At 54.6% G+C, this 18806-nt stretch overlaps 1 protein-coding gene across 1 annotated transcript in view; it reads left to right on the top strand.

Annotated features, from left to right (window-relative positions):
- Positions 1-18806, top strand: part of GRM4 (glutamate metabotropic receptor 4) — a 59218-nt gene that overhangs the window by 24659 nt on the left and 15753 nt on the right. The window contains exons 4-6 of the mRNA XM_054087778.1: positions 8815-8950; positions 12462-12616; positions 12934-13074. Coding sequence (XP_053943753.1) covers positions 8815-8950; positions 12462-12616; positions 12934-13074 — 432 coding nt within the window. The remainder of the gene's footprint in view (positions 1-8814; positions 8951-12461; positions 12617-12933; positions 13075-18806) is intronic.

Here is an 18806-nt window from a genome sequence, read left to right as displayed (position 1 = left end):
GGTGCTCAGAGATGTGGTTTAGTAGTGGACAGGTATGATTGGACTCGCTGGATTTCAGCTGAAAGAGGGGAGATTGAGATGAGATTGTAGGTAGAAATGTTTTGCTGTGAGGGTGGGGAGGTCCAGAGCAGCGGTGGCTGCCCCATCCCTGGAGGGCTTCCAGGCCAGGTTGGATGGGGCTTGGAGCCCCTGATCCAGTGGGAGGTGTCCCTGACCATGGCAGGGGGTGGAACTGGATGGACTTTGAGGTCCCTTCCAACCCCAACCATTCCATAATTCTATGATTAAGTGCTCCCCAAAGCATCCTGCAAAGGCAGTGGGTGCCAGCTGCATTCACACCTTGGCAACGAGGTTCAAGGCAGGGCCAGTAGGGTGTCCGCAGCCATCCCCATCTCCCCTTGCATCTCATCTTCCCCTGACCCTGATCCGTGGCATCGTTCCAGTGGACGGACAGAGCCATCCACAGTCCTTTGGCTTTGCGTGCCTTGACATCTCCGCTGCTGCCGAGCTCCTGGAGACGGAGTATTAGATTTATGTTTATGTAATTTAGCTGGTGAGCACGGCATGTTATGCCATGTGTCGTAATGTGCAGCGCTCGCTTTTGTGAAGAGGGCAATATTTCCAGCCAAATGCAAGACTCCTTAGTCATGTGTCTGGATCAATTTTACACTGTCATTTCCCCCCTCTGTTGTTTTACCCTTCGCTGAGTTCTCTGTATTTTTAGTCAAGAGGCTGCTATATATTTGTGTTGCATTTGTTCATCCCCATGTGACATCCGTGGCTGTTTCTTTCTGGATTTAGCCGGGTTCATTACTTTTGGTTGATGCATCGCTATGTCACCCCCAAAGAGCTGCTCCCAAGTCTTAAGGCATAAGCGAACATCGAATATGACTTTACAGCAGAACGGTCCATGCAAAGCTGGAGGTTGCTATTCCTGCTTATTTGCTGGCCCTGGGGATCCTGCGCCACAGGGATGCCGACTCCGTGGGACAGCTGGGATGGAGGGGAGGATGATGCTGGTGGGTACCTTTCTCCGGTACCTCCTGATGCTGTTCGCAGGGAGTTTTTTCCTCCCAGCAAAGTGTTCAGGAGTTAAAGCGAGTGACCTTCATCCCCGTGACAGCGAGGTGTGATGAGCGGTAGGGCAGGAAGAACAAGGCTGGTGATCCGGCTCCCTTTCATCCCCAAGGATGGTTTTCTTGTGCAGTCAGCACTCAATTACTGCTGCTCACCGGAGGGTTCTTATTTGCTGCTGGCATCTCGGTTCCCCAGCCAAATCCTCCCATTCAGCAGCCGGCACAGAGCTGGAGATTTTTTCATGGCACGATGCCGAGAGCCTGAAGGGTCCCTGCTCTCAGTTTTGGGTGAATCTTTTGCTACAGGTGTTTTCTGGCCAATAACACCAAGGATGGTGGCATCTCTTTTCCCAGATGCTCAAATGGAGCATCTCTGAGCAGGTCCTTAGACAATGTGTCTCAGGAAGGTTCCTTGGCACTCATGAGCTAAAATTGTGGTTAAACCCATCCCCTGAGACTCTATGCCGGTCTCAGTCATTCCACTCCTTGCTTAAAAATCAGCACTAGCTCTTGCTGGGTGCAGCACCTCTTTGTGCTGGATGGGGAGGGACAAATCTGGTCATTGAGGCTCTGCTGCCACCACCACTTTGGATCCTGAAACTCTTACTGGCTCCTCAGAGGCAGAAACCACATTTCCTGGGTTATTTTCCTATTTCTTTCCCCTCTTCTTTTCTTTTTGCTGCTATTAACCCAATACACAGTCTGAAGGGAGGGGTGTGCCTCAGTTTCCCCACCTATAAACAGCCCCCAAGCTGTTTGCTAGTGGATGCAAAGTGTCCCGTAGGCTGTGACTGGGGAGAGCTGGACCTGGACTGGGGCTACTGGGCTGGGAAAATGCTCCCTCCAACTGCTCGCTTGGTTTGGTGGCTGAAATCTGCCTGCAAATGTTGCTGCCCCATACCTCTTAACTCCAATCCTTGTTTTCACGTCTCGCAGGGCTCCTTTTGTGCTGTGGGAACAGGGAGGGAAGCGAATGGGGTTGGACAAAGAGGAGCTATTGGTTGTGGTTGAGGCTGCACAGGGGCTCTGGCTTAGAGCCCAGACTTGGGCTTTGGTGGCGGCTCGAGTCGATATACTGCTCTTTAATATTTTCAGTGTGTGTTTGGGGTGCCCACGGCGCTGGGAACCCGGGATGGGTTGTGCCAGGTCAATGCTCCACGGAGCTCCCGGCGAGGTCTGGTCTGAGGTGGGATGAGATGGGAAACACAGCCCTGGCAATCGTTGAAGCAGAGAGCGCGTGTGTTTTCCATGATGTGGGCTTGGGTTAGGAGGGATGAGCTAAATTATTACAAGAAATGAAGGACAAAGCCACCTTTGCTTTCAGGATTCATCCGGCGCTTCAAGCCCGAGCTCCTAGAGCCCTGCGGTGGGTGGGTGTCTCTGCTGCAGAGAATAAACTCCAACCTCTGACTGCAGAGCGATGTTCCCTTTGCAGAGAGGTAGATGGGGAAAAGACTGCAGAATGATGCTATAAACCTCCCGAAAAATCCCAGAATCTCCTGGCTTTTCCCGTTTCTGGGCATGGGAAGGAGATACAACCCAAAGGCTGCTTGTCCACAGAGGGGCTGCGGGACCTGGGGGTCCTGATTTGCCCCTCAAAGACATGAGGTCTTTGGCAGAAGATCCTTCCCAGGGGCACAGCCTGTGGTGTTATTGAGAAACTTGAATTTTCTGCTCCCTGTCAAGGCCTGAGATTCGAGCTGAAGACTTGCTTTTCCCCATTGCAAATTCATTAATTACTGATTTAGCCTGACAGCGCAGGGAGTTGAAAGCAGGCGCAAATTGCTCAGATTCCTAATGTCTGATGAGATTTCAAAATACTGAAGAGCAGCGTTTGAGCCGGTTCCAGGGACAAGTGCCAGGAGCCTCCGGGGATGAGGACGTGTGGTGCAGAGCCCAGGGCACACGAGGAGGGACCAGGCTGTTAAAACACGAGTGAAGGGAACGGCCGTCGCTCCTTGCTTTGGATTCCCAGGATGGAAGGTTTAAGATGCCCACCTTGCAGTGAAGTGCAGGAGTCTACGAGTTGAGATCTGGCTGCACCGAGGGATGCGCTGGGGCTGGTTTTGGGTGACAAAGGCCAATTGGTGTCCCCAGGCACACCCAAACTGGCAGTGAAGGTACTTTTCCAGCAGTGGGACTCGTGTGATTTCACAGCCTTTATGCCTGATAACAGGTTGCCCAGGGAAGCTGTGGCTGCCCCATCCCTGGAGGGGTTCCAGGCCAGGTTGGATGGGGTTTGGAGCCCCTGATCCAGTGGGAGGTGTCCCTGCCCATGGCAGGAGGTTGGAACTGGATGGGCTTTGAGGACTCTTCCAACCCAAAATATTCTATGGTTCTACAAATCTGGGTATTGCTCTCATGAGGGCTTTGCCACAACACAGGAGGGATCAGAGCCATCCATGATGGGTTGTGGGGCAGCTCATCGATTGTTTGTGCCATGCCTTCACCTGTGCAGGACGTCCCGTGCTCCGTGATTAGACCAAAGCACACTGATCCTGCGATGGCACAGGACCTTTGCCCCTGTGAGGCCACAGAGCCACATCCCTAATGACTTCTTCTCTACTGAATTGTCTCCTGGAGGCTTTGAAGTGACATGAAGAGGGGATCCTGGGGCAAGGAAGCAGCCGGTCACTTGCCAATTAAAACTTTGGGCTTGGAAATCCCATTTAAATGGCTTGGATTGGGAAGGGAAGCTCAGGAGCTTGCAGGGGAGATGTGCAGGTGCCGTTTGCAGAAGAGGGGCTGTGCAGAGCCCTTCTCGGGGTGCCCCGGGAGCGATCGCGGTGGACATGCACATCCCTGTCTCCGGTATGGATGAGCCAAGCTTCGAGGTGCTGTTGCTGTGCTCGGCAGCCGCTGGCTCTGCGGGAAGCGCCAGCAGAGTGTTCCCTGATTGATGGTGTACGTTAGCGACAGCAAAAGCTTATTATCTACCTGCAATCAAGAGGGCACTTCAGCGTGAGCTTCCCGGAGCAGCTGCGCTCCCACTGAGCCCATAATGGTGGAGATTAAACCCTGACCTGTGTTTGACAACACGCGTTAACCCCACCTTAATGAGGAAAGTTCCCAAGGCTCCTGGCGAGTGGCCGGCAGAGCCGCAGGGGTGCCAGGAGAGGCTGAGATCCCACCAGGCTGGGGATGATGCCAGTAGGAGGGACATGACTATGTGTTTGAGGATGGTGCAGGCAGTGGTTTGCTCCTGGAGGGCTTTTCCCATCCCGTGGTCTGGGTGATACACTCACAGGCAAGATTTGGGTGCATGGAGCTGTTGGATGGTCTGGATGCAGACCCCTGTGGTTTTGCCCCTGGGACCAAGGTGGGATCTGGGTGAAGCCGTGTCCCTGCTGGCTTGGTTTTCCTGGCAAGAGAGTGTGGTTTTGGTCAAGAGGATGAACCCCACGGCGAACTCTTCTCTTTGCAGAGCAGCTTTTGCTGCACAGCCCGGTTTTGCACAGATTTTCCCTCTTGCCCTGAGGAGCATCTGTGCTCCCACCTGGTTGGGTTGGGGTGGCCACCGCTTATTAACCAGGTTGGGCTTGTTACAGCGAGCTCTGGCAAGCGGCAGAGAAAGGGCTGCAAGCGGCAGTGCTGGGCATGCTTGGTCACCTCCTGTTATTACATCCTCCCCACCATTTCACTCCCTATCTGTCTCCGCTTTCCTGGATGTGGGCTGCTGAATATTTCATCCTCGCCTCTTCCCAGCAGCCTCCCTGCGAAGCTGCTGGCTCGGCCACCATGGGATTGGGCTCAGGCCAACAGCCAAAAGCAGCTCCGGATGCTCCCAGACCCTGGGGCAGCAGCTCTTGGTGCCTGGTTGATGCTCCAGCCTGTGGAAAATGGGTTCAAACTGGGTTTTCAAGGCTGTTTCTTGCTACAAATGCCCAACATCCTGCACTGCCATCCGTCAGCAGGGATTTCATCTGAGCATCCTTAAATCAGGCGCCTGTCTCCAAGCTGTGCCCGGCAGCTGGTTGTGGGATGCTGCACCCGGTCCTGCTATTCCTGCTCCTCTTAGGTCCTTTTCCAAAGCTGGGAGAGAGAAGGGGTCCCTGTTCCTCACCTCCTGCTTTCTCTGGAGTCAGCCCCTGGCCTGAGTGGAGGAGCGATGCTGCACCATCCCGCCGGAGGAGGGAGACGAGCCGCCTCCTCCCCATTACCACTGCCTCCTCGCTTTGATTTCTTGCTTTAAAGGAGTGTTTTGACTAAATGGATTTTTGTGCAGAGACAGTAGGAGCGTCGCGTGGCAAATCCCCCTTCCCGTCGCAGCACCTGGAGACCATGAATAATGCAGGTGCCGAGACCCTGGGCCGCTGAAGGTGAGCAGGGCTGCCCCCAAAATGCACAGCTCTGCCTAAACCCCCATCTCCTTGACCTCTTTTCTTTTCATTATTAAGAAGATTTTATTAATTAACGTGATAAAAATGTGAAGTGGTGTTGCCAGCAGCGGTGTGCAGCCTGGAGGAGGGTGCTGCGGGCGTGTGGGGCTCCCAGACCCTTCGAGGGCTTTTACCTGGGCTAGGTTTCTTATTTTTAAGCCTGGAGAACCCCGATGAGCACTGATAAGCCTTAGGGTGCAGCCTGGGCTTGCAGACATGCCTGACCATCCTCAGGGCGGTTTTCTTCTGGCATCCACCTACTTTTTTGGGTGCTCATCCCTGCTTTCCCGTCCCATTGGCCTGGCCACATCCCGCTCTCCTCGTTAACGAGGTCCTCATGACATCCTAATTGCCCGTATCCCTTTTTTTTTGTTGTTACGTTCCTTGTTAGTTTGATTTAACGGAGCTGCCGAGCAACTTGGTAATTTCTGAATTACCATCGATTCAGTCTCGTCTCTTATTTACTTATGGGTCCATCTCCTCTGGCACTCCCTCTTCCAATGTGAACCAGAAGTTGGTCCGTGCCACAAGCTCACCCAAGGCCACTCGCTGCCCTTGCGAGGTTTATTCACTCTCTGTGAGCTTCTGCTCAGCATCTTCCAGGTCTTCCACATGGGCAGAGTGTGGGATCCTGGTGATACTCAGTGCTGCTGCTTGGAGCGAGGGGAGTAAAACCCTTGTGGAGGACCCCACTGCAAAGCCTTGTTGCCATCCTAAAGAGTTTCCAAGCTGGGTTTGCTCTCGCTGTGCCGGGAAGGGGCCAATGTTGCAGCTGCCATGTACGTGCTCGGACCCGCTGGGTCGCTGTGCCACAGGCTGATGGGCACACGCGTGTGAGAACCTCATGAGGTTCAACAAGGCCAAGTGCAAGATCCTACACCTGGGTTGGGGCAATCCCCGATTTCAGTACAGGATGGGGGATGATGTGATTGAGAGCAGCCTGAGGAGAAGGACTTGGGGTGCTGGGGGAGAAGATCAACATGAGCCACAACATGCGCTCGCAGCCCAGCAACCAACTGTGTCCTGGGCTGCATCCAAAGCAGCGTGGCCAGCAGGGAGGGAGGGGATTCTGCCCCTCTATTCCTCTCTTGGGAGACCTCATCTGGAGTGTTGTGTCCAGTTCTGGAATCCTCAACATCAGAAGGAGATGGAGCTGTTGGAATAAGTCCAGAGGAGGCTACAGAGATGATCCAAGGGCTGGAGCATCTCCCATACGAGGACAGACTGAGAGAGTTGGGGTTGTTCAGCCTGGAGAAGGCTCCAAGGAGATCTTATAGTGACCTTCCAGTACCTGAAGGGGCTAAGAGAAAGCTGGAGAGGGGCTGTTCACAAAGGCTTGTGGCGGAAGGACGAGGAGGAATGGGTGCAAACTGGAGAGGGGCAGGTTTAGACTAGGCATGAGGAAGAATTTCTTCACTGTGAGAGTGGTGAGACACTGGCCCAGGTTGTCCAGGGAAGTTGTGGCTGCCCCATCCCTGGAGGTGTTGAAGGCCAGGTTGGATGGGCTTTGGGCAGCCTGATCCAGTGGGAGGTGTCCCTGCCCATGGCAGAGGGTTGGAACTGGATGGTCTTTAAGGTCCTTTCCAACCCAAACTATTCTATGGTTCTATGATTCTATGCATTGCAGTGGGATGTGTCACAGCATGTGCCTCCCCGTGCTCACAAGAGCCCGGAGCAGAGCACACACAGCACGGGAACCTCACAGTGTGGGTGCCCAATGGCACACGGGTGTGTGCTTGTGCCATTCCCGAGCTGTCACTCGCGTGTGCACGCATCCGCATGACTGTGCCGGGGCTTTTGGAAGGCTCTTGTGTTTGCAAACTGCTGCTTTTGTTGGATTTTTCTCTTTTTATTGCCATGGAAACTGTAATTAAGCTGCATCGGCTCCTTAGCCGGGGCTGCTGTCTCTGGCAGCGCAGCCGGTGCTGCCCTGCCCTGGCTGGGGGCTCGCCGGCGACGGGGGCTGAGCATCCCCGGGCAGGGATGTGCCCATCCTGCCGCCACTGCCTGCTGCTCCCCGTCTCGCCTGGCTGATCTGTCTGTCCGGGAGTCTGTTTATCCAACTCCCTCCTCTCTATCCATCTGGCTCCCCATATGGGAAATAAACAGCAAATTGGCCCAATATTTTACCATAGGAAAGAAAAAATAAAGAAAACTGCCTTTCTGTGGCTGGGCTGCGCGGGGCCAGCGGGGAGTGATGCCGTGCCAGCTGGCAGGTGTTTCCTTGGGGATGCTGTTTTCCTCATCCTTGCAGCTCAGCACCCATCGGAGCCCCTGCCTGTCTCTGTCATTTGGCTGCAAAGGGCCAAATTACTCCAACTTTCCTCCAGCCCTGTGGGAAGGAGTGAGCCCTCCCTTCCCAGAGGCTTTCACCTCGATCCCTCTCCCCATCCCATCCTCTCTCTGCTCCTCTCCAGGTCTGTAAGCTGGGAAATCTCTCCCTGCCACCAGTGTGCTAATTACTCTGACCTTTGCTTAAGTGGGGATCTTTTAGTGGCAGGCGAGGTATCAGCCGTGTCATTTACTATGCAAATTGAGACCATCAATTACATCCAGAAGGTCCAGCGATGTTTAATTTGCTCTCCCATCTCTCTTTTTATTGGCATCTGCAAAAATGCAAGAACAGGAGGGCCCTGGCTCTTCAGAGCGGGAGGCTGGGAGCCCAGCAGCCATGCGTGGGGATTCTTCCAATTGCCAGCTTCCCCTTGTCTCTTTTAATTTTAATTAGCTGCCTTTGCAATCGACCCATGGAAAGCTGAGAGCTGAGTTGGTCGTGTAGGGATGGAAATAAAACCTTTTGCAGGGCCAGGCTGCTGTCTCTGAGGTGAAGGGCTCATGTTGGGGCTGCATCCCATCATCTCTTCTCGTGCAATGTTTTTGCCACTGTTTGACCGTTGCACGTGAAGAGGACTTTGCAGAAACCATTCCTGGGCTGGTGCTCGGAGCTGGCTGGAAAACCCTCTCTGAGCTGCTGGGATGGGACTGTGTGTCCGTCAGGGGAATGGAGCTTGAGGGGGTTTGGGCTCGAGATGACACTAAGAATGGAGTGGAAGGCAAAGATGAGCTGTGGAGATGTGGAATGGGAGGGGAGATGATGTGGAAGGGCTGAGCTCTAGGGGAGAGGAGGAGTGAAGGCAGTGACTTGGGGTTGGAGGTGTAAGGAGAGGGCTTGGATAAGATCCAGGGGGATTTGTGGAGGAAAGAAGGCTCTGGGGGCAGTGGGCTGTGGAGATGGTGCGGTGCTGAGCCCCTCACAGAGGTGGGACTGCAGAGCTGGGGAGACCTCAATGTGCCTGTTGTGGGGCTGAGGAGCCTTGGAGAGGGGGTGTCTCAGTGCCGGGACTCTCTCTCTGCTGCAGGAGGCGTGTGCGTGGCCCAATCTGTCAAGATCCCACGAGAGCCCAAGCCAGGAGAGTTCGACAAGATCATCCGTCGCCTCCTGGAGACCTCTCATGCGCGGGCCGTCATCATCTTTGCTAATGAAGACGATATCAGGTGCGGAGGGGCTGGCGAGACGGGGAGGGGAGGCCGGGACACACACAGGTGCCCAACACGTGCTCTGTGTATGGGACACGGGGTGCTGATGGCAAGAGCCGTGCAACAGGAGCTGCGCCTGCAGCGTGGAGGTATCTCTGCGCCAGGGAGCAGATGTGTCCGCAATGTGGCATAGATGTTCCTGCGGAGCTGCCTTTGCTCTGCAATGGGGAGAGGATGCACCTCACAGCGTGGCAGGGACAGGTCTGCAATGGGGAGAGGATGCACCTCGCAGCGTGGCAGGGACAGGTCTGCAATGGGGAGAGGATGCACCTTGCAGCGTGGCAGGGACAGGTCTGCAATGGGGAGAGGATGCACCTCACAGCGTGGCAGGGACAGGTCTGCAATGGGGAGAGGATGCACCTTGCAGCATGGCAGGGACAGGTCTGCAATGGGGAGAGGATGCACCTCGCAGCGTGGCAGGGACAGGTCTGCAACAGGGAGAGGATGCACCTCGCAGCGTGGCAGGGACAGGTCTGCAATGGGGAGAGGATGCACCTCGCAGCGTGGCAGGGACAGGTCTGCAATGGGGAGAGGATGCACCTCACAGCGTGGCAGGGACAGGTCTGCAATGGGGAGAGGATGCACCTCACAGCGTGGCAGGGACAGGTCTGCAATGGGGAGAGGATGCACCTCACAGCGTGGCAGGGACAGGTCTGCAATGGGGAGAGGATGCACCTTGCAGCATGGCAGGGACAGGTCTGCAATGGGGAGAGGATGCACCTCACAGCGTGGCAGGGACAGGTCTGCAATGGGGAGAGGATGCACCTTGCAGCATGGCAGGGACAGGTCTGCAATGGGGAGAGGATGCACCTCACAGCGTGGCAGGGACAGGTCTGCAATGGGGAGAGGATGCACCTCACAGCGTGGCAGGGACAGGTCTGCAATGGGGAGAGGATGCACCTCACAGCGTGGCAGGGACAGGTCTGCAATGGGGAGAGGATGCACCTCGCAGCGTGGCAGGGACAGGTCTGCAATGGGGAGAGGATGCACCTTGCAGCGTGGCAGGGACAGGTCTGCAATGGGGAGAGGATGCACCTTGCAGCGTGGCAGGGACAGGTCTGCAATGGGCAGAGGATGCACCTCGCAGCGTGGCAGGGACAGGTCTGTAATGGGGAGAGGATGCACCTTGCAGCATGGCAGGGACAGGTCTGCAATGGGGAGAGGATGCACCTTGCAGCGTTGGAGGGACAGGTCTGCATGAAGCACCCACCAGGGCTGACTTCATTCTGGCCGTCTGGTGTGTTGCTGCCATCAAACCACAGCAACACAGAGCTCAGAGGAGGACCAAAGCAGCTTTCCACCACCTTTGGAAGCCCCTGATGTCATGACTTGGCTGTTCTACGCCACTCACGGGTGGGTCAGAGCTGATGTGGGGCCTCACTGAGCACCAGTTGTGGCACGATCCAGGCACCGGTTCTGCTTTGCTGTGCAGCCTCAGCGTGGAAGAGGAACGGATCCAGTGGGGGCATTTTAGGGATATGCCTTGCTGAGTTGCCCACCCAGCGTGGCTGGGGATGCAGCCACCCTTTGGGATGATGAGCTGCTCCTCAGGCAAAGCGACGTCTTGCAGCCTCCGTTGTTTACGGAGCAGAATGATTCACATGGAACTACCCCTCATTTCCTAAGTATCTAATTTATTAATCAGCAAACATTATGTAAATGTGAGTAAACTGCGATTTGAAATCAGTTTACATCAGATGTGCAAACGCTCCGAGTTTCTTTTTGCCTTCCTTAATAGAAATGTCTGCAAACCTGACATTTACGCAGGTGTGTGGTGAGAAACGGGGGATTTACCTCACTGTGTAAATGGCAAACCCCATTAACTGGGGTTTGCAAACACTTACCCACCCAAATAGGATTGCATCTCATGAATGGTGCTTTACGCACACCCCTCCTTGTACCGGGTAAGCATGGATTTAGCCCAGGCATGGGGATTGCCGTGGTTGACCCTCCTGCCAGCTTGAGTTGTGGAGCCTGGAAGATCATCTACTGCTTCTCCTGAGGAGCGCAGGGCCACGCTGCTGCTCCAGGAATGGTTGTTGCTGGAATTTCTGCCTGGCTCAGGTCAGGTGTAAATCACCAGTCTCACTGGATTTACCCTGAGGAGCTCCTGTCCTGCACGAGGACTGCAAGGAGATGTTGCTTGTGCTTGGAGCATGATGTGGGCTTTGCTGACCTCCCTGCAAAGGGATGCGCCTGGAGCCTGGGGCAGCCTGGGATGAGCCTGGGACAGCCTGGGGTGAGCCTGGGGCAGCCTGGGGTGAGCCTGGGATGAGCCTGGATCCTAGGATGAGCCTGGGGTGAGCCTGGGATGAGCCTGGAGCAGCCTGGGATGAGCCTGGGATGAGCGTGGAGCCTGGGGCAGCCTGGGATGAGCTTGGGATGAGCCTGGGGCAGCCTGGGATGAGCCTGAGGTGAGCCTGGGCCAGCCTGGGATGAGCCTGGACCAGCCTGGAACCTAGGGCAGCCTGGGATGAGCCTGGGGCAGCCTGGGGTGAGCCTGGGGTGAGCCAGGGATGAGTTTGGGATGAGCCTGGGGCAGCCTGGGATGAACACGGAGCAGCCGGCACAGCTTCACAGCTCCCAGTGCACGCCTGCCTCTTCTCATCTTGTCTCCACTCTCTGCTCAATTTTTATGTGTTTTTTTATTCCTTATTACATGTTTCCAACACCATCTGGACTTGAAATGATCAGCTCCCGATGGCGGGGCCTGAGTCCTCGCTGCACGGGGAGATGAAGCTGCCCTGGGCTCTGCTCCCCCAGGGCTGGGGACCCACACAAGCCCTCCAGGGGACAGCGAGACCTGGAGGAAAAAAGAGCCTGGAGGGTCAGATCCACCTTCTGGGAGCTGGGTACCTTTCTGAGCTGGCTGGCGCTGGTGGAGCGTGCAAGCACGCAGGGATGAGTGTCTGGTCACGATGAGGAATGCTCAGCAGGACGCATGGCATCACCAGCTCCCCACTGCAGCTTAACTATCCAAATGGCACCAGTTGAGCCCAGCAGAGCCCAGTTTAGCTTAGCCTGGGCACTGGCAGCTCTGGCTGGTGCTCTCCCGTGGTTTGCAATCCTGATCAGAGCAGAGAGTGCACGCACGTTCTCCGCTGCTGCTGCTTTTCCTGCTTGCTGCAGCATAACCTGATTTTTTTTTTCCCCCACAATGTTGAGTAATTAAGGGGGAAATTCAATTACCAGTCAGCAAATATGCAAATGAGGTGGGAGAAGCTGCCTGTGTGTCTGAGGTGGAGAGCGTGGAGGGTGCAGGAGCTGAGTGGCACAGTTTGCTCTTGTCTATCCGTATATGCTGGGTCATACGTGATGCCTGGTGCCAACTGAGTGTCCAGAGCCGGAGATAAAGGCAGCACAGCCCTTTCCTGTGTCAGCATCCCTGCTTCCATGGGGCCAGATGTGAAGATGATGCCTTGGCCCCACGGTGCTGGTGAGCACCAGCTCGTGTTGGTTCTCTCCACAGAAGGGTGCTGGAGGCAGCCAAGAGGGCAAACCAGACAGGACACTTCATCTGGATGGGCTCGGACAGCTGGGGCTCCAAAATCTCCCCAGTCCTGCACTTGGAGGAGGTGGCCGAGGGCTCTGTCACCATCCTGCCCAAGCGGGTCTCGGTCAAAGGTAAGGGGCTGTGCTCGGTGAGTTCCCTCATCTCCCTCCTGGGTTGGCTCTTCCCTTGATGGCATTCCCTTAGTTGCAAGCTTTTAGCTGGGAAAGACTCTGTGTTTTGCAATGAGCCTTCCTTGAATCTATTTTCCAGCCTGCAGCTTTGCCCGAGGGGCAACTCAGACACAAACCCACCGCAGTCTCACGTGGCCCTAGACCCCATCACTCACCAGACTCTTCATATCCCCTCTGCCCAAGGACTTTTGGGCTACGTTAAGCATCATTCTGCCATTCCAGAGATTTATCCCCTCTGTCCCTTCTTCCCCGGGCAGGTTTCGATCGCTACTTCTCCAGCAGGACGTTGGACAACAATCGCCGAAACATCTGGTTTGCAGAGTTTTGGGAGGAGAATTTCCACTGCAAGCTGAGCCGCCACGCGCTGAAGAAGGGCAGCAACATCAAGAAGTGCACCAGTAAGAGCTGTGGGGATACTGGGGGTGACCAAAGGCTTGTGGGTGTGTGTTTCTGTATTGCTCGGGGTGCAGAGGGATGTGAAGGCAATGGCAGGGAGCCCAAGGCAGGTGTTAGAAAGGTTTTGCTTGCTTCTCCTTTATGGCCTTTCAGCTCTGCCACATCTTTATTGCTCTGGAATTGCCAGCCCAGCTCAAGGCAGCCTTGTGGCAATTAAAGCTCTGTGCGTGGCGGGCTTGATTGTGAGCATGGGTTTTTTGAACTAAGAATCAAAGCCAGGTGGGAATTTGGGGAAGGCTGGAGAAACACTGATGTTTTTGCAGTATGGCAAATGATGCACCAGGAGAGATTTAGGTTGGATATTAGGGATTTCGGTACCAAAAGGGTTGTCAAGCATGGAAGAGGCTGCCCAGGGAGGTGGTTGAGTCCCCATTCCTGGAGGTGTTTAAAAGACAAGTAGATGTCATAATGATGATGGTCTGGTGATGGACTTAGCAGGGCTGGATCGAGAGTTGGACTCGATGATCTTAAAGGTCTTTTCCAACTGAAACCATTCTGTGCATGATCCATTCTATGTATGATTCTATGAACGTGGGCGATGCAGAGCTGCTCACTTGCACGGGCACTGGGGCGTCCGCTGGGCTTGTGGCAGTGGCTTAAAAGTGGATGGAAACGTCGTACAAACATGGTTTTTGCATCTCGATGTGCTGTGTATGATCCAGGGAAACGTGGAGCCTGCTTGGTTTGTGTGCGCGTGAAGCCACGGTCCCCATGCAAATCTCCAAGGGCTGCTTCTTCTCATGCACACTTCTTGAATACCTCCCTTCCTTTTGCCTTTTCTTCTGTGGCTACAAATGCATCCAGATTTGGGGAATTTGAGGCTGGATTCTGCCTCGTTTCACAGCATCTGAACCACTACCTCTTGGTCATCGTGTGTTTGGCAGAAACACCATTGTCCCACGAAAGGCGTAAAGCCACCAATGCATCCTTGCTCCCATGCAAGCAGCTCCTGTCTCACCCGGACAGGCGAAAATCTGGGGTGCCTGCAGAGAAATGAAGCCAAGGGATAGTGCAGGGTCAGGATCCAGCTCTAGCTTATCCAGCGTGTCCATCCCTGCAGCGAGGGAGCTGCCGGGCACCCCATGGGATGGTGCAGGGGTGCCCCGAGAGGTGATTGCCCCGGGGCACGCGCTGGAGCAGTGTTTGCCCAGGTCTTGTTGCACGCTAGGGATTGTTGGGCAATATTGAGCATCTCTCTGCCATCCCAGAGATTTATCACCCCCATTCCCTGATGTGCCTCTGTGCCACTCCAGGCAGGGAACCTTGGCCTCACAGAGCTTAATTCCAGGCCCCCTCCTTACCCTCTACTCTGCATTTTTAGCCATTTTCATCTAAAAAAAAAAGGCTTGTAGGGATTATTGCAGTAAACAAGGTGAGCAGGGGATCTGTCTTGCTGACAGCTCTGCTGCCAAGGTGATGGTTGGAGGCTCAAGGAGGTGACATGTTTACTGAGCGATGGCAGAGATGTCCTGCCTGCCTGGCACTGGCTGAAGACAGATAACGATGCGGCACCTCGGAGGACTTGGGGACATTTGACTGTCCCCCTGGTCCCCTTGGGAGAGAAGTTTATGGAACCGTAGTGTGCCAGCAGGCAGATTGGCTTGGCTGTGCCTGGAAAGATTGATCATTAAGGGTTTTTTTTCACCGCTGAGGATGACAGAGGTGGTCCTTCCGTGTATTCTTCCATGCAGGCATCCCCAAAATGTTCAGCTGATGATTTGGAGACACCTCTCTGTCCCTGTAAAGGCTTCCCGGAGCAGCAGCTTCCACAAGTAGCCTCGCGGCTACTTGCATAGGCATGAGCTTTGTCAGCAGCAAGGACGCGCAGGAAAACATGCCCGTGGCCATGGCCTTGGGTAGCTGAGAGCTCCTCATCTTTCCTGATTGCATAAAGAATTCCCTGCCACCAGGAAACGCATGAGCAGGTCCTGCAAACCGCTGATCTCTTCATCTTCGTAGTAATGTAGCATTTAAACAAGCAATATTTCACAGGGCCAAAGTATTAGTGGAGGCAGCTGAAACCCCGACATGGCAAATGTCCTAAGAACTGTCTTTAAATTATATGAATTTGTCAGCAAATAAATTATGTCCTGAATGTTTGCTTGGCAGATAAACGGAGAGAAGAAATAACATACAGGGTAGCAAATAACCTGCCCGTGTGGTTCCACGCACTCCTGCTTTGCATGGCTTATATAAATGTCCCATTTGGGGTTGTTTTCTAGAGGGAACTGTACTGACTTGCCCCAAAAGCTTCAGGTTTATATCGACCCCGCCAAGCACAGAGAAATGCTGGCTTTGGCTTGCTTTTGCATCCCCAAAAAATCAGACCAAAGGGTCCAACAGGACAACTCGTGGCTCTTATTCATGTATGGGAGTACTGGGAAGAAGCTGAGGAGCGAGAGCTGGGGTGGACACCAAGTTTTGGGCAATTCCTGCAGGCAGCTGCTTGTGTTATCCTTGAGCCCAGCCCTCACACCCATCAGGACCTCTGCATTCCCTCCCCACGCTGTCCTGCTGCGACCAGGATCTGGCCAGGACCTATTGCCCAGCTACTTTTGCAGTAGGATCTCCTCAGCATCCTTCTCCAAGCTCCCTCTACCAGGCTGTGTTCCTGACCCTCCTGGATTGGTCAGGCTCCTGTGTGTGGGTTTCAGCCCCGGGCTGGAAAGGATCCTGCCAGCCGCCGCTTCGTTAATAACTCACACACGTGCGGATGCAGACGGGGAAGCGCTGGGGTGCTGTGAGTGGAGACAGAGGAGCCAACGGCAGCGCTGGGTTCGCTGAGCTGGTGAGGTGGCAAAGGCAGGAGGAGGACAGGGTATGACTTCAGGCTGCGTCCCCGCTCTGTAACCCACACGGGGACTGCAGGATGCTCCCAAGCCCTGTGAGCTACTCTTTTGCCAGGAGAGCTAATTAATGGCCTTCGTTTAGCAGGGCTGGTTGATAACTCTGCTTTGAAGCAGGGCTGAGGATTTCTCTGTGCTCTCACCTCCACCTGACGAGGCTGCAGAGAGATGCAGAGCAGCAATGTGAGCAGCGGGGAGAGAAGCTTTGATTTGATTTTCCTTCTTTATTTGGGATTCCTCCTATTCTTTTCCCCTTCTGTTTTGCTCCTCTTTGTTCTCTTCTTAAAATGGAGATTATTTTTTTGTGGCACTGCCTGTTTTCCAGCACAGCCGGACCAACGGGGGAGGATTTGCACTGCTTGCCTGGTAGTAAAGATAATAAAAGGCTCCTGTTGGTCGAGGTCGGGTCTGAGCAAGCAGGAGCATCCAGGCAGTGCCTCTGCTCTGCTTGCCTTCAGCCCCACTGGGTGTCCAAACGGGCATCGCCAGCCTTGCTCCTCAGGGCAGCTCAAGCCGTCGTCGCAGAGATGTTTGCAGCGAGCATCCCTCACGGGGGAACAAGTCCCTGCTCCCTGGGTGGGCTCACGCAGTCCAAAAATGCGGTGCTGGGTGCTGCTGGGTTCCCCATGCAGATGTGGACACTCAGAGGTGACATCGTCCCCTGGCTCACTCACTGTGAGTGATTTTTGATTAACTCCTGCCGAAAGCCGGCGCCGGCGATGTGATGGGAATTGATGCTAATCCCGTCTCATCCACTGCTTGAGAAGATAGCTGTGTCCGTCCTCTGAGGGGTGCCCGCGGAGGCTCATCACGCACTTGAAAATTAATTATCAGCCCCGTAGAAGGACGCACAACCCAGCTATTATAATCAGCGGGGTCACATCCGTTTCGTGGCTCCAATCTACTGTGAGTTTAGCAGAGATTTATTGTCTCCGTGTCGGGATGCGCCACCACAAGCCTTGGCTTTCTGCTCGGCGTTGCCCTCCTGTGAACCACCCAAATTCCCAGGTGCAAAAAGCAGCTTCTTCCACCACACTGGGCTGGAGCACCTCCCGTAGGACAGGCTGAGAGAGTTGGGGTTGTTCAGCCTGGAGAAGAGAAGGTTCCAGGGAGATCTTAGAGCAGCTTCCAGCGCTGAAAGGGGCTCCAGGAAAGCTGGTGAGGGGCTCTGGGTCAGGGAGGGCAGAGGTAGGATGAGAGGAAAGGGTTTTCAGCTGAAAGAGAGGAGACTGAAGTGAGATCTTAGGAAGAAATGTTTTGCTGTGAGGGTGGGGAGGCCCTGGCCCAGGTTGCCCAGAGCAGTGGTGGCTGCCCCATCCCTGGAGGGGTTCCAGGCCAGGTTGGATGGGGCTTGGAGCCCCTGATCCAGTGGGAGGTGTCCCTGCCCATGGCAGGGGGTGGAACTGGATGGGCTTTAGAGTCCATACCAACTCAAACCATTCTCCAGCCTTCCCAGCCTGTGTTATCACAGCGTGTTGTGTTTTCCTTGATAGGACCTGTGTGGCATTTGAGGTGCCTGCTGAGAGGGGACAAGCCCTGGGTGCCATGTGTCCCCTGGGCCCAGCAGCCTCTGTGGAGTGGCAAGACGGTGTTGGGGATGACAGCAGGGCTGGGACATCCCCGCAGACTCAGCTCTCCTGGACAGTTTATTACACCCTTTTTTTTTAATGGGTAATTATCTTGACAAGATAGAGTGGCTTGTCTGTGCCTTGAGAGATGAATGCAGGGAAGGACCTGAAGTTGAGGGAAAAGATTAATAGCCCTTGTCAATAAAGTGGAAGAAAGCATAACTTGACGGGTTTCGCATGAGTAATCTGCACGTAGTCCAAAAGCATTTTTATAACTTTGAAGGATGTGCTATAAATTCATCTCCTTAATATCATCTTTTCTTGTTGGTCAGCCCGCTATCAATTTGCTTTAGTGGCTTGTCAGTGGCACGTTTTACTCTCCATCTCGGCACAGGGACCTCCAGGTCTGTGGCTTTAAGAGCTGTTCCTGCTCAGCAGAGGTTGGCTCTACATCCAGAGTTGGCTTCATCCCATTTTCCCACAGCAGGGACGGAGGGGATCTGCAACCACGTCTTGCTTTTGTGCCTTTGTGCCCTGGTCCCCTGCAGTCAATGTAAATCCCCACCTTGCATCCGGGAGCATCCGTGCATGGTGGAGCCAGAATTAGTTTTACACACTCTTGGATGGTTTTCTAGGATACCTCTGCCTCTCCAGAGGATGAAGACCTCAAGTTGCACCAGGGGAGGTTTAGACTGGATGTTAGGAATGATTTCTTTACCGACAGAGTGGTGAAGCCCTGGCAGAGGCTGCTCAGGGCAGTGGGGGAGTCTCCATCCCTGGAGGGGTTCAAACACTGTGTGGCCGTGGCACTTGGGGACATGGTTTAGCAGACACGGTGGGGTTGGGCTGATGGTTGGACTGGATGAGCTTAGAGCTTTTTTCCCATCTCTACGATTCCAAGGCTGTGCCTTTGGCTTTCTGAGGAACACTTCTTCCCTTTCGCCGTGGCCTGGCGAGGTGCCTGGCCGTGCCACAGAGGCAGAGATGAAGGCGCAGAGGCCGTGGCTCTCTGACGCAGCATCGTCCCGTGGGGGATGCTTTCTTAGCTGTAATTAACAATGTGCTGCATTAATCGGTGTCTTTTGCTAAATGATAAACATGTTCCTAGACCCATTAAGGGTGGTTATGACAGGAGAGGCAGGCAGCTGTCACTGGTAATTACTGGATCCTTGCAGGATCCTGCAAGCCGGGATGGCCGGGGAGGCTGCAAAGAGCTGTAGGGTCAGCAGGGTGGGAGGGTGGCTGAGGGTGACGCGGGCA

This window comes from Cuculus canorus, chromosome 24 (assembly GCF_017976375.1).
Source record: "Cuculus canorus isolate bCucCan1 chromosome 24, bCucCan1.pri, whole genome shotgun sequence".
In the NCBI taxonomy this organism is placed as follows: Eukaryota; Metazoa; Chordata; class Aves; order Cuculiformes; family Cuculidae; genus Cuculus; species Cuculus canorus.
The sequence above is the reverse complement of the archived record's forward strand: the minus strand, read 5'-3'. Positions and strand labels throughout refer to the sequence as shown.